Source organism: Thamnophis elegans, unplaced genomic scaffold (assembly GCF_009769535.1).
Source record: "Thamnophis elegans isolate rThaEle1 unplaced genomic scaffold, rThaEle1.pri scaffold_59_arrow_ctg1, whole genome shotgun sequence".
NCBI classification, from domain to species: domain Eukaryota; kingdom Metazoa; phylum Chordata; class Lepidosauria; order Squamata; family Colubridae; genus Thamnophis; species Thamnophis elegans.
Window position 1 is genome coordinate 193,486 of NW_022473899.1, and position 13,498 is coordinate 206,983.

The 13,498-nt window shown below is 50.1% G+C and overlaps 1 protein-coding gene across 1 annotated transcript; it reads left to right on the plus strand.

The window, feature by feature from the left end:
- Positions 1–4,082: 4,082 nt before the first annotated feature.
- On the plus strand, positions 4,083–12,364 carry LOC116523585 (H-2 class II histocompatibility antigen, E-S beta chain-like). Its single transcript, XM_032238698.1, has 6 exons — positions 4,083–4,266; positions 5,545–5,832; positions 9,636–9,917; positions 10,070–10,183; positions 10,423–10,446; positions 11,519–12,364. Exons 1-6 carry the CDS (start codon positions 4,182–4,184, stop codon positions 11,530–11,532), a joined length of 807 nt encoding a protein of 268 aa, XP_032094589.1. The 5' UTR covers positions 4,083–4,181; the 3' UTR covers positions 11,533–12,364.
- The last annotated feature ends 1,134 nt before the right edge of the window (positions 12,365–13,498 follow it).

The window sequence follows — 13,498 nt, forward strand, 5'->3', positions numbered from 1 at the left end:
GAGAATTGCTAAGGAGTCTTTGTTTTTGTAACATTGTTTGACTGCTGCAACTACCTAGAGCTGTGGAAGAAAACTTCAACTTGGACTGGACTGGATTAATTCTAAAATTGAGCAATAGAATTTGGAAGACCCTAAATTGGCAACTAAATGTGGTATAACCCCAAAATTTAAAAATCTGTTAAAACAATTAAACGTATAATGGAGATTTGGATGTATGATGACACTACTGTTAAAACTAACCTCTTATTATGGATATCTATCCATCCATCCGTCCATTATCTATCTCTATCTATCTATCTATAAATCTATCTATCATATCTATATCTATCTATCTATCATATCTATATCTATCTATCATCTATCCATCTATCTATCTATCTATCTATCTATCTATCTATCTATCTATCTATCTATCTATCTATCAAATCTAAATAGCCACCCATCTCACCACAAGTGATTCTGGGTCACATACAGCAAAGCTAAAAACAGGAATATACTTGAAAGTATTTAAAAACACATTCAAAGCAATGAAAAATACTTTAAAAAGAAGGAATATTAGGCAAAGAGTCACTTTTTTTTAGTGCCATTGTAACTTTGTCTGGATGAACCGTTATAGGTCAAGGACTGTTGTCTTCAATGTGCTTTGACTGAGGGAGAAGGGACTCCATCTAATCAGGAGGTCAGGAAGGGCCTCTTCAGCCACTTCTGGAGGCCCAGAGGAAGAAAGGGGCTGCCCCACCTGGAGGCTCAGCCATGGGGCAGAGGAGGACAGTCCCTGAGCTGCCCTGATGAAGAATGGAGGCTTGTTGCCTGATGGATCCTGGCCAGTTCCTCAGTTCCGCTTCGGAGGAGCCCAACGCTTCAGGCTGGAGAAGCGAAATTGGAGCGTCTCTTTAGCTGTTGGGGGTTGGAGGAAGAAGTGCTGCTCTGTGCGTGTGTGTGTGTGTGTGTGTGTGTGTGTTGGGGGAGGGGGAAGCATGAAAAGAGCCTAGAAGTTCTGCTTTAATCAGGAGAGCGATGGGCCTCCCACCAGAGTCTGCCTGGATCTGGGGCCAATTTTGTGTGTCCAAACACACAATTGTGGGACCCATTCAAACTCCGCCGCCTCCTTCAGCTGCAGGGGGGACCCAGTTCTGCCCTGCTGAGACCGGTGGGGGGGGCAGGGTAGAGTTTGACCTCTCGTCACCTCAGGACTGGATTACTGTAATGCGCTCTACATGGGGCTGCCCCTGAAAAGTGTTCGGAGACTACAGTTAGTCCAGAATGCAGCTGCGCAAGCGATACTGGGTGTACCTAGGTATACCCACACTACACCTATCCTCGGCGAGCTGCACTGGCTTCCTATTGGTCTCCGAGCACGATTCAAGGTACTGGTTATCACCTTTAACGCCCTACATGGCCTAGGACCCGGATATCTACGAGACCGTCTTCTGCCACACACCTCCCTAAGACCAATAAGATCGCACAGGATGGGCCTTCTCCAGGTGCCATCAGCTGGACAATGCCGACTGGCGACGCCTCGGAGTAGGGCCTTCTCTGTTGCCGCTCTGGCCCTATGGAATGAGCTACCCCCAGAGATCCGGGCCCTACCCACTCTCATGGCCTTCCGAAAAGCTATCAAAACCTGGCTATTCCGGCAGGCCTGGGGCTGTTGACCTCTTGATTGAGGTCCAGCCCCGCTTAGATTGGGTGCATGTTGTGTCTCTTTTAAATTTGACGTGTTTATCTGTTTTTAATCTTTTTTAATTTCCATTTCTGTAAGCTGCCTGGAGTCCTCCGGGATTGGGCGGCCTATAAATTTAATAAACAGTTAAACAGTAAACAGTTAAACATTTAGGAAAACCCTGGAATCAAACTTTCGTTCCTCCTCTTCCCTCGTGGCACGACAAAACCGCGCTCGTCAAAATAGCGGTGATTAAACCGCACCGTTAAAGCCGCAACGTCATCACCACGCGTCATCACCGCCGCGACAACAACGCGGCAACAGAAGGGCATTCTACATGCTTCGTTCTTTGCCTAACTGAACCTCCAAAGGTAGCCCTCCTCCTCCAGCTGACAGGGGCAGCGGGCACGGGGCAAAGCGGCTGCCCAGCAGCAGCAGCCCGCGGGAACGGGGGCAAAGCGGGCTTGCCCGGCGGAAGCAGGCCAACCCTCTTCTTCCTCAACAACATCTTCTTGGATGGACGGCCGCCGCCGCTGGGCAAGCCCGCTTCGCCAGCCCCGGGAGAGCCTCAGTCGCCGCCGCTGCCACGTCCTCCTCCACCACCGGAGCCTCCCCCGGAGGAAGAGGCAGGGCGGGAATTGTCGGCGGCCCCGCTCGGCCCACCCGTGGGCTTCCTGCTGCCCCCCGCGGCTGAGCTGGACCCTTCCCACGGGCTGCTGCTGCTGGGCAGCCCGCTTTGCCCCGTGCCCGCTGTCGCTGTCAGCTGGAGGAGGAGGGCTACCTTTGGAGGTACAGAGGCAAAGAACGAGCATGTAGAACGCCCTTCTGTCACCGCGCTGTTGTCGCGGGGGTTGGGTCGTGTTTTTCTTAGCGCTTCGGACGCCGCGGTTTGGCCTCCGCACTTATGTCGGCGCGGATAAGGGCTTCGCGGTTTTGTGGTGGAACCCTCTTCCCTTCCCTTCCTTCAGACTCTAAACTCTTTCTCTGTCTTATGCTCCTCCCTCCCTTCCTCCCTTCCTTTTGTCTATTTCTTCTTCCTTCATTCCTTCATTCCTTTTTCCCTTCCTCTTGTCTATTTCTCCTTCCTTCCTTCCTCCCCCCCTTCTCTTTCTTTTTCCCTTCCATTTCTTCACTCACAATCTTTCTCTGCATTTTTCTCCTTCCACTCTTCCTTCTTTCCTTCCCTCCTTCTTCCTTCTTCCTCTTTCGGGCACCTGCAGGAGGGTCTTCCCTGCACTGGGGTCAGAACTGGCTTAGGAAATGGGTGGTCGCATCCCAGGGAGGCGAAGAATATAACCTGTGTAACCAGTAGCCAACAAGAGTTTTTCAAAAACAAAGAATTTCATTCTTTGACAAATTGACTAAATAAGGAGACCAGAGAAATACGGTGGACATTGTATCCTTAGACTTCAGCAAGGCATTTGACAAAGTAGACCACAACCTGCTTCTTGGATAGCTAAGAAAAAGGGGGACGGAAGCATCACCCCCAGAGGGACTCCTAACTGGCTGACAAAACGTATCCAATGAGGAGCCCTTAATGGGTCTGCATCTACCTGGAGGAAGTGAGCAGTGGGGCACCCCAAGGTTCCGTCTTGTGGGCAGCATCCATGGGTTTCACTGGGGTCCTTCAGCTGTTGATGGGGGCGGAGCTGTTGGGGATCCCTGGAAGAGGAGGGGGGAAGGAGACTCCTGGTAAGAAGGGGGCTGGGAGGGACCCACGGATGCTGGGGAGCAGAGTGGGGAGAGAAAGGAGCTGAGACCCCCCAGGAGAGACTTTGGGGAAGGGGTTGGAGGGCAAGAGAAGTGGGAGCTTCAAGGCCCAAATCCCTTTGGAGCCCCCAAAGCTTCTTCCGTTAAAATAGGAAGGAGACGGAAAGCGAAAGAGGGAAACTGAGGCATTTTCAGACCTGAATCCACAAATGCCACCAAAACTCCGTATAAGAAAAAGAATTTGGCAGCTTCAGAAAATTCACTTTTTCTTCTGAATCTCAAACTTGAGCCTTTGAAAGTCAAGCAAGAGGGGAGCTTGGAGCCCTTTTGGGAGCCCCTGAATTTGGGGAGGGGACCAAGGACCCCCCACCCTATAATCCCCCATTCCTCAATCAGGACCTGGAAGGCGGGGGGGGGGAGGGGAGGCTTTGAGAGAAGGGCCTCGGAGATTAACTCCCCCAAACTCCCCCTTTTGTGAAGGGGGAGGGAGACCCTTCCTTTGAGGTGGTCTTAGAATATTCTGGGGCGGGAAAAGGGGTCTTGGGCTGAATAACCAACTCGAGTTTCTTCTCTGCGCCGAACTAAGTCTTCTATCGGGTGAAGTGGAGGGAGGCTCTGCCCGGAGACCGATGACGCTGCAGAAGGGAGGATTCCCATTGGTCCTCCTGCTCCTTCTGGACACTCCCAAGGCCGAAGTCCGAGAAAAACTCCTCCTCCCCCCAATCCAGACCCACCGATTCCGCCTCTGGGGCTGGAGGCATCGGCGTCTTTCTCCTCTGTCTTTGGGGGCGCTTGTGGGGCGGCATCCATGGCTTTTGCTGGACTCCCCCTGATGCTGCTGGTGGGGGCGCTGGCCCGGATCCCCGGAAGCGAAGAGGGGAAGGAGACCCCCGGTAAGGAGGGGGCTGGGCGGGGGAGGAGGGGGTTGGGGTGGGGAGGAGGTTGGGAAAGACCCCCGGAGGGGGAAAGGAAACTGCAGGGTCTCCAAGAGCTTCCAACAGCCTCGATCTCTGCGTGGTCTCCTCCCCCTTCCTCCCAAATTACCCCCCTCACAGGGGGACGGAGAGGGACCTCACCCCTTTCCCCGATGGTAGCCGAGGTGGGGATCGCAGCCAGGCCCCTCTCTCGGCCGTCCCCCTCCCCTTGTGTCTGGATGGGAGGGGGCTGCCTGGAAAGAGGAAGGGAAGCGAAAGCGAAAGAGGGAAAGTGAGGCATTTTCAGCCCTGAATCCCCAGAAGGAAAAAGATGCATTTGAGCAAAAGGATTTTGGCTTCTTCAGAAACTTCACTTTTTCTTCTGAATCTCAAATTTGAGGCTTTGGAGGTCAGGCAAGAGGGGAGCTTCCGTCCCTTCTGGGGGAGACCCTGAATTTGGGGAGGAGAACAAGGACCCCCCACCCCACATAATCCCCCATGGCTCCATAGGGACCTGGAGGGGGCGGAGGAAGTGAGAGAAGGGGATTTGGGGGCTCTGAGTCGCTCCTCTCAATTGGCTCTCAAAAACTGCCCTTTGTGAAGGGGGCTGGAGACCCTCCCTTTGAGAGGCTCTTGGGGGAGGGTGCAAGGGGTCTTTTGGGGGAGGGGATAGGAAACAGGTGTGAATCCCGAGGATCCCCCAAGGGAGGGAGTTGCGCTGAAGATTAGAGGGAAAGAGGGAAAGTTGGGGCGACCCAGGGAAGGTGGGGGTTGTAGGGCTGGGAGACCCCAGGAGTCTCAGTCTCAGTCTAGATGTCCTCATTGTGCCCCCTCCCCATGTTCCCCTCCCCCCAAAGGAAGGGAGGGTGGGAGATATGGATATTAGCTTCCCTCCAGCCCTCCCCCCATCATTCCTCCCCCTTTAGATCCAACGTTCCCTGCTCGACCAGCTGAGTTTCTGCCTGCCTTTCCCCCCCCTGGGAGGATGGGGGGGTCCACCAGGAGGCTCCTCCCACCCCTCCCCTCCCCTCCTTCTTTCCTGCCCCCCACCCAGACCCCCCCCCCGCCCAGTGAATCTGCCCCCCCTCTGGGACTGAGGGAGACCCCTTCCCTCCTCCAGGGGACGTCCTACGCCTGTCTTTTCCGGAAGGTGCCCCGCCATCCTCCGTTCCCGAGTGGATCCCTCATTTGCTAGCGGCTGGGAACGATGGGCCCTGGAGTCCCTCCTGACAGCCTTCCTCCTTCCCCCCATCGCAGCCCATTTCCTGCACCAGGGGAAGGGCGAGTGCCGCTTCCTCAACGGGACGCAGCGGGTGAGGTTCCTGGTCAGGTACTTCTACGACCGGCAGGAGATCGTCCGCTTCGACAGCGACCTCGGGAAGCACGTGGCCGTCACGGAGTTTGGGAAGGCGTTTGTGGACAAGTGGAACAGCGATAAGCAATTCATGCAGATCATGAAGGCCGAAGTGGATTCCTTCTGCCGGCACAACTACGGGGTGTACAGCTACAAGACGTCCAAGGAGGAGCGCCTAGTTGGCCGGAGAGGTGAGTCCGAGGGAGGGGGGAGTTTGAGGGGAGGGGGGAGAGTTGTGGGGCAGGGGGGAGTTTGGGGGCGGGGATGCGGGGACCCCCCCTTTTCCTCCCCTTCCCTTGACGGAGACTCTCCCGGGTGAAGTTTCCTTCTTTAGTTCTTCTCCTCCTCCCTCCAATTCTCCCTCTGAGCCTCATTCCCACAACTCCCCCTTTTCCTCCCAAATCTTCCCCTGCCCGGAATCTGGGATCCCCTGGATCCCCCTCCCAAGAGATCAAACCTCTTCATCCACCAACTTTTAGAGCTCAGGAAATAAGTAGGTAAGTAAGTAAAATAAATAAATACATGAAATTAAATCAACACATTAAAATTAAATAAATAAAATTAAAAATTAAAACTTAATAAAATAAACAAATAAAATATATACACAAATAATAAAAATACATAAATAATAGAATACATAAATAATAAAATAAATACATAATAAAATATATTCATAAATAATATAATATATAAATAATAAACTAAATAAATTAATAAACTGGCTAAATAAAATAAATAATAAACTAAACAATGAAATATAAATCCATCCATCCAGATAGAATTTGTAATCATGAATCAAACCGGAATCAAACCAGAATCACAAACAAATAATAAAATAAATACATACATAATAAAATAAATACATAATGTAATAAACAAATAATAAACTTAATAAATTAATAAACTGGCTAAATGAAATAAATAATAAACTAAACAATGAAATATAAATCCATCCATCCAGATAGAATTTATAATCATGAATCAAACCGGAATCAAACCGGAATCCTGGTCTGGCGTTTCCTCTGCCTTGAGCGGAAGCTGATTCAGAGGCTGAGAAATTCCATTCAGCTGATTTTGGGGGGTCCGGGAGAAAAGCCCCCCTTGGAGCCCCCTTTTTGCCCACAGACTCAGCTTCCCCTGCAGCCCCATCGCTTCCGTCTTCCTTCCTGGGGAGGGTCCTGATTTGGGGGAGGGGAGAGTCCAAACCCCCCACAAACCTTAAGACTGAATTTGGGGTCCCTGGATTGTTTGAGCGTCTCTTCCACCTTCTTTGCAAACTGCCCAGATTTGTTTTCCTAATTTACATTCTCCCCGTAATAATAATAATAATTGTACTTATTTCTATCGACTGATGGGGTTTCAGAGGCCAAACATGGTGGAAATGAAGGATTCCAGCTGCCCTTGTTGCCATCCGGCCTTTCCAGGGGGATTTTCCTCCTTTGATGGGAAGTGGGAAAAGGGAAGAATATCCTGAGTCTGAGCTTCCCATTGGGAGCCCAGGAGCTTCTCCAGAAATCATCTCTGACCACAGAGTGAAATCAGAGGTTTCTCCCCCATCAGAGGGAAAAAAAACCAGCCCCATCCTAAGAGAGAAAGGCCTTTGACGGGGAGATCCTGGGCTTTTCCTCCTTGCCTCAATTATTCCATATTTCAGGGGAACCGAAAGAGATTTTGTTCTGCACAGATTCCGTCTCATTCTCACTCCTCAATTCTTCCCAGCAAAGCCAGGAGGAGGATCACATCCATGTAAGAGGATCTCAGAATTAGGAAATGAATGGATAATATTCTCTCCTAATATTTGAGAGATTGTTTGAAATAGTTTTTACCAGCAAAGAGGATGTTTTCCTGGAGATAATAATCCCCTGATTGATAATATTCAACATTTAATTATTTCTTACTATCAATTCAACATTCTTGTCATCTGGCACACTTGAAATAATTCTCATTCCAGCAATATTTACCATAGAAATTTCCTCACTTCTGCTAATATATCTAATGATTTTTTATAACTCCTGAAAGTGCCTTTGTTCCGTTTCTTTTAATAAATATTCCGTGCATTTAGAGCAAATTGTTGTTCCTGCTGCAGTTCAGGAGACCTGAAATCACAGGATGTTTCTTGAGTCTCTTTGGGGAAATTTTCTCTTCCTTTTTCTTTGACTTCTGAGCTGACTTTTCTCTCCGGAGAGATCCGGGCGTCTCCTTCCCCCGAGGGGCCAAAGCTTTTCTCTGGCCACCAAGAGAGGCTCTCAGCCTTTCCTGAACTCTCCCCAAAATTAACTGAGCCTCGATTTCTCTGGGGAAAAATCCCATCTGAGTCTTCTGCTTGTTGTTCAATGAACCCCAACAAAGGAGCATCTCAATAATTGCAATACTTTAACCCCAAACTTCCAAAATTAGCATCAATTCTATGGGTGCTTCATCAGAAAGACAAACGTAACTCTGGGTCACATTTTTCACTGCATTCGTCATTAAAGTTGAAAATAAAGCTTGAATATCACAGTGTGAGGCAGACAAAATGTATTGTGTGTTCCTGCTGTTTTAAACTGGGAGGTCTCCAAATGTGCATTGAATTAAATTCCTGGATGGACAGAAGGAGAAAGTTGTGTTTCGGAGGAGGGTGGGGGTGTTTAAAAATAAAAAAATGGGACTTCTATTGGGTTTCAATCTGCCCCCATCTTTAGTTCTGAGTCTCCTCCACAAAATAAGAGAAAAGACAGAAGCCTTGGAAATTAAAATGATTTAATAAATTAGGCATACCAATAAATGATTTAGCATGAACAGCTGATTGGCGATTGGATCTGCCTTCCAGAATACGGCCTATCAGCTGTTCTAGGCTGCGGGGATCACCACCACGCATCACCGCTGTCGCCGCCCATCACCACTGCCTCTCACTGTGTGTGTTTGTGTGTGTGTTTGAGAGAGGGGGGAGGGAGGGAGAGAGGGAGGAAGGAGGGGAAGGGAGAAGAGAAAGAAAAAGAAAGGAGGAAACTTATTTAGCAAAGGAGAAAAACAAATGCTGTCACTTTAAATCGGAATTGAGCATGCCTCGCTATGGAATTCTGGGAGTTGAAGTCCACAAGTCTAAAAAAATTGCTGCCTCACCAGCCATAAACCTCACCGCACGTCACTGCCATTTCCACCTATCCCTGCCTCTGCAAACTCCATTTTCAGAATCTGTGCGTCCCACTTTTGACCTGTTCCAGGCGACAGGGATGGCTACCACTATCGCCACCACCTGGAATGGGCCAAAAATGGAGCACGTGGAGGAAGAAAATGGGGTCTGCGGACGCTGAAAATGGGATACGTGGAGTCCAAAAATGGGTGCGCGGAGGAAATGATAGGCAGTGATGATCCCTGCGACCTGGAACAGCTGATAGGTGGAATTTCGGGAGGTTTTTAAGGAGAGATTGGACAGCCTCTTGTCTGAAATATTACTGAAATATTATTAATTATATTACTTGTCTGAAATGTTTCCTGCCTGAGCAGGGGGTTGGACTAGAAGACCTCCAAGGCCCCTTCCGACTGTTATTCTGTTCTTCTGCTGTGGGATTTGCCTATTTTGACGATTCTTCCCTTTTGATGAGGTCACCTGATCCCAACCAGGAAGGATTTAGGTTTCCCCATTTTTCAGGATCCCTTTTCATCTCTTCCTGCAATTTGCTATGGAAGATGACTCCAAACACCGTCCCAGAGGTCTTTTCTCAAAAGGCAACTGGACTTTGTTTTTCCTTCAAGACATTTTGCTTCTCATCCAAGAAGCTTCGATTTGGGCCCTCGGAACTGAAGAAACTTCTCGGATGAGAAGCAAAATGTCTTTTGGGGGGGAAAAGCTCCTTTGGGACAACCATGACCGGGATTGACTGAGAATCTCCACAGAAACTCAAAACACGGAATATTTTTAAGAGAGAAAAGGAGTCTTGAACTAACCAACTTGGTCTTCTGTTCCGGGCCCTCCTGTGTCTCTCATGTGCCTCCTTCCCCTCCTTCCCTCCAGCCAAGCCCACCGTCACCATCTCCCCCACCAAGATGGAGCCCGATTCCCCCAACATCATCCTCCTCTGCATTGCGACGGGCTTTTACCCCGTGGAGATCGAGATCCAGTGGCTGAAGAACGGCCAGCCAGAGAAGGAGGGCGTGGCCTATGGGGAGGAGCTCCAGAACGGAGACTGGACCTACCAGCTCATGGTGATGCTGGAGACCCAGCCCCAGCGGGGGGACGTCTACACTTGCAAGGTGGAGCACGCCAGCCTGGAGGCCCCCATCACTGTCCAATGGGGTAAGCCCCTCCCGTCCTGCTCTGGGGACCCCATCCTATCCTGAGAAGGGGGAGATACCCTCCCTGTCTGGGGAGAGTCAGAATGGACCCTCCTCCTGGGGGAAGGTGGGCCTGATCCTCCTGCTCAGGTGAGGCTCCTTCTCCTTTCCCAGAGCCCCGTACCTCCAGCTCTGCCAAGAGCAAACTCTGGACGGGGATAATGGGAGCTGTGATAGGAGTGGCCTTCTTTTCGGTGGGGCTCTTCTCTTACCTGAGGGCCAAGAAAGGTGAGTCTGGGGGGCTGGATGAGAGGTTGTGGGGAGGGGACCATCTAGGGGAGGCCTCTCATGAAGCTCAGCAGGTGGCCAAGAGGGTCTCCTTGAGAAATATTTTTGTCAGCTTCTCTTGTTTGAGGGGCTTTTAAGGGAAGATCATGCAACCTATTATGGGCTATCGAAGGGGAGGGGGACCCCCTGAGTCCTCCAGAACCATGAAGGGTCCTGATTGGGTCTTTTTCTCCTTCCAGCAATTCCCATCCAACCTCCTGCAGGTGAGTTTCTCCTCTTCCTCCCTCATCTGAAGTCCTGTGGATACAGCAAAGTTATGAAATTTGGGGCAGCTTTTACTTACAGAGATCTGAAAAAGTATTGCAATCAAAAACGAAAGCTAAAATCTTGCCCAGAATCTTTCCATGTTTTGGGGAATTGCAAAAGGGAAGGGAAGGAGGGGCCATTCCTTCCCATTCCTCCCTCAAGGAGGAAGGACCCCAAGGTTTACATTCCCACATGCATTTTGTAAGCAACCCACCCATTCAGTTAGGCTCACTGTGGAAGGGGGTTCCTGAGGGTATTCAGGCAGGGGGACAAATCCCACCCCTGTGGCTATTTGAAAGGAGTGAGTCCAATGCTACTATGCACTGTGGTGTTGAAGGCCACTTCAGCAGATGGCAGGAGATGTTCCCACCTAAATTGCTGATAATTAATGTAGGATCTCAGGTATTGTTCTATCACTGCATTAGCTCGTCCCGCAGCTCCATTGGTGCTTGGATGGAAGGTGGAGCTAAGCCCTTGAGATGACCCCATCAACTTAATAAACTCCCTCCTAAACTTCGCCCTGAACTGGACTCCCCTCCCCCATCCGAGATGATCCTTCTTGGCCCCCCATTCAGACTCAATTGGGTTCATTAGTTGGAACCTTGACAGGCTCCTCTTCCTGACCCCCCCCCCCTCTTCTCCTTGTGAGAATTCACACAATTTCTGGCCAAGTGACCCATCGCTCCACCTTTTCCTGCCACCCCCTTTGTAGCCCCATCTTCTTTCTTCATATGGAAGGTCTGCAGGGAGGGGGGAGGGGGGTGTTCTCTTAATTAACCTTCTAATTAAGTCAGGGAGAATTCCAAAATCCCCTGGAGATGAAATGGGGAGGAATCCCTCATCCATCCCAGCCTTTTCGTTCCTGCAATGGGCACATTCTCCTTCTATCTGTCCCTGCCCATCAACCACCCCCCTGCAGTGTGGGGTCTGCCTTTGGGGTTGGGGGACTAAAAGGGAAGATAAATATGATTTTTACACTAAACGTTTCTCTTTATATTCTAATTTTCTTCCCCATCTCTTTTTCTACAGCACTCATGAATTAATCCTGTTCTCTGATGCAAAAGGAAATGATTTCTTTAGTAGCTGATACGTCAGCCTCTGCTTTGCTGCTGCTTCGGCTGCCATTGAAACGGGGAGGAGGGGCATGGTATTTGGGAGGGGTTACTAATTGTGCTGGAGGAAGATTCTGGAGTTCTGCTGCCTGTCGGACTGCGCATGCGGAGGAGGTTTCCCGCCAAGGCCAACGGCACCGACATTCCATCTTGGTGATGCCTTTCGAAGTTATCTCACACCTGACAATTGGGAGAATTATGATTGGACTGTAACTGGGATGCCAAGGGGTGGGGAATGGGTTATTCTATATATCGCTCGCTTTCGCGCCTAAATAATCAGTCTTCGCTTTGCTACGCTTCTGATCATTTATAATTAGTAAAAGTACACTTGATTTCTATCAATGGAGTCTTGTGGTTTTCTTTCCTAATTACTCAATGAAGGAGTGCTGACATGATGATTCTTTGTTCTGTTTGCAACCTCTGAGAAATGGAGGCTGAAGTGGCAGGTTGGGGAGAGGAGAAGAATTTCAACCTGGACCTTCTGCTGCTGAGACTCCCCCCAGGCTTCCTTTGAGGGCCTCCCTTTCTTGGGAGGGAGGCTTGCAGACAATCTAGATTGCCCCCAGGAATGCTGGGTGAACCTGTCCCTCCAGCCCCCTCATCTCTCCTAGCTTTGAACCCACAGCAGCTTCATCTACATTATTCTTACTATTAATCACTTCCCTTCGCTTTGCTATAAAGAAATAAACTTCTGATGTAAGAAAACCCTGGAATTCTTCCTTCCTTCCTCTTCTTCCTCTTTCCTGCCCCCACAGGAGGCTCCTCCCTCCGCTGCCTCTGGGTCGACCATCCTGGCTGCTTCAGGTCAAAAGCCAGAACTGGTTTGGGTGGGCATATCCAGGGAGGAGAAGGGTCTGGACTCCCTCCTGCTTGGAGGCCCCCCTTCCCCTCAAGGCCCCTCTTGAGGAGCAGAATGCCAGCAGACACAGTCGTCTCCAAGCACTTTTGGGGAGCCATTGGTGGCAATTTCCCCCTACACTCACCCAGCCATTTCAGCCAATTTCTCTCCTTCACAACCGGAGGCTCCTGCCCCATTTTGGCACCCAAAGCCTCCCTCCCTCTTTGGGGCTCAGATTCTAATGGTATGGGGTCTCCTGCTTGATGGTACAGATGGTGATGTGTCTCCCCTACTCGAGCAAGGGGTTGATCTAGATGACCTCTGAGAAATCCACCTGAAGCCATTCCTGATGTAGAAGACATTTGCCACGGAGGGGAAGATCAGCCCTGTGGGAAAGAGGGGTGGGTGGGTGTTCAATGGGACAGCCCTGAGTGGAGGACCTCTCGCTTCTTCCCAGCATCCCTAGATGATCCTAGTCAGCTCTCCAACTGAGCCTCGCCCCCTCCAGAGGTCATCCAGACTGGCTCTGCAGGACTCCAGCAGCCTCGATCTCTTAAGGGCAGAACTTTCCCCTCCCCTTCCTCATCTGGGGTCTTGGGGTCACCCCAGGAAGAATCGGTCAGTGTGTGATTTCAGGAATTGTCTCAAACACGGAGAAGATTTGGGCTCCTGTTGGAAATCCCTCCCCTTGCAAGACAGCGTGGAAGAACCTGGAAAAGGGAGAAACATCAAACATCTCAATGGCAGGAAAAAGAAATCAGATTTCCTTAACAAAGAAAAGACATTATTGGTGGAAGAGGCTTCATTGCTCAGGGGAACTGAACCAGCAATTCGTAGACAATCAAACCAGGGGGCTTAGCTGTTTCACAGGTGTGGGGAACGTATCAAAGACGTGACTGGGGGGCTTAAAGAAATAATGATGCCCACAGATTATTATTATCCCTTTTTCCTCTTTCATGCGGGGAGGAAAGAAAAAGACCCTGGAAACTACAGACCAATCTCGCTGTGTTGCCTCACCTCTAAAGTCACGGAATCAATTATAAACCAGCCCTTCGCCCT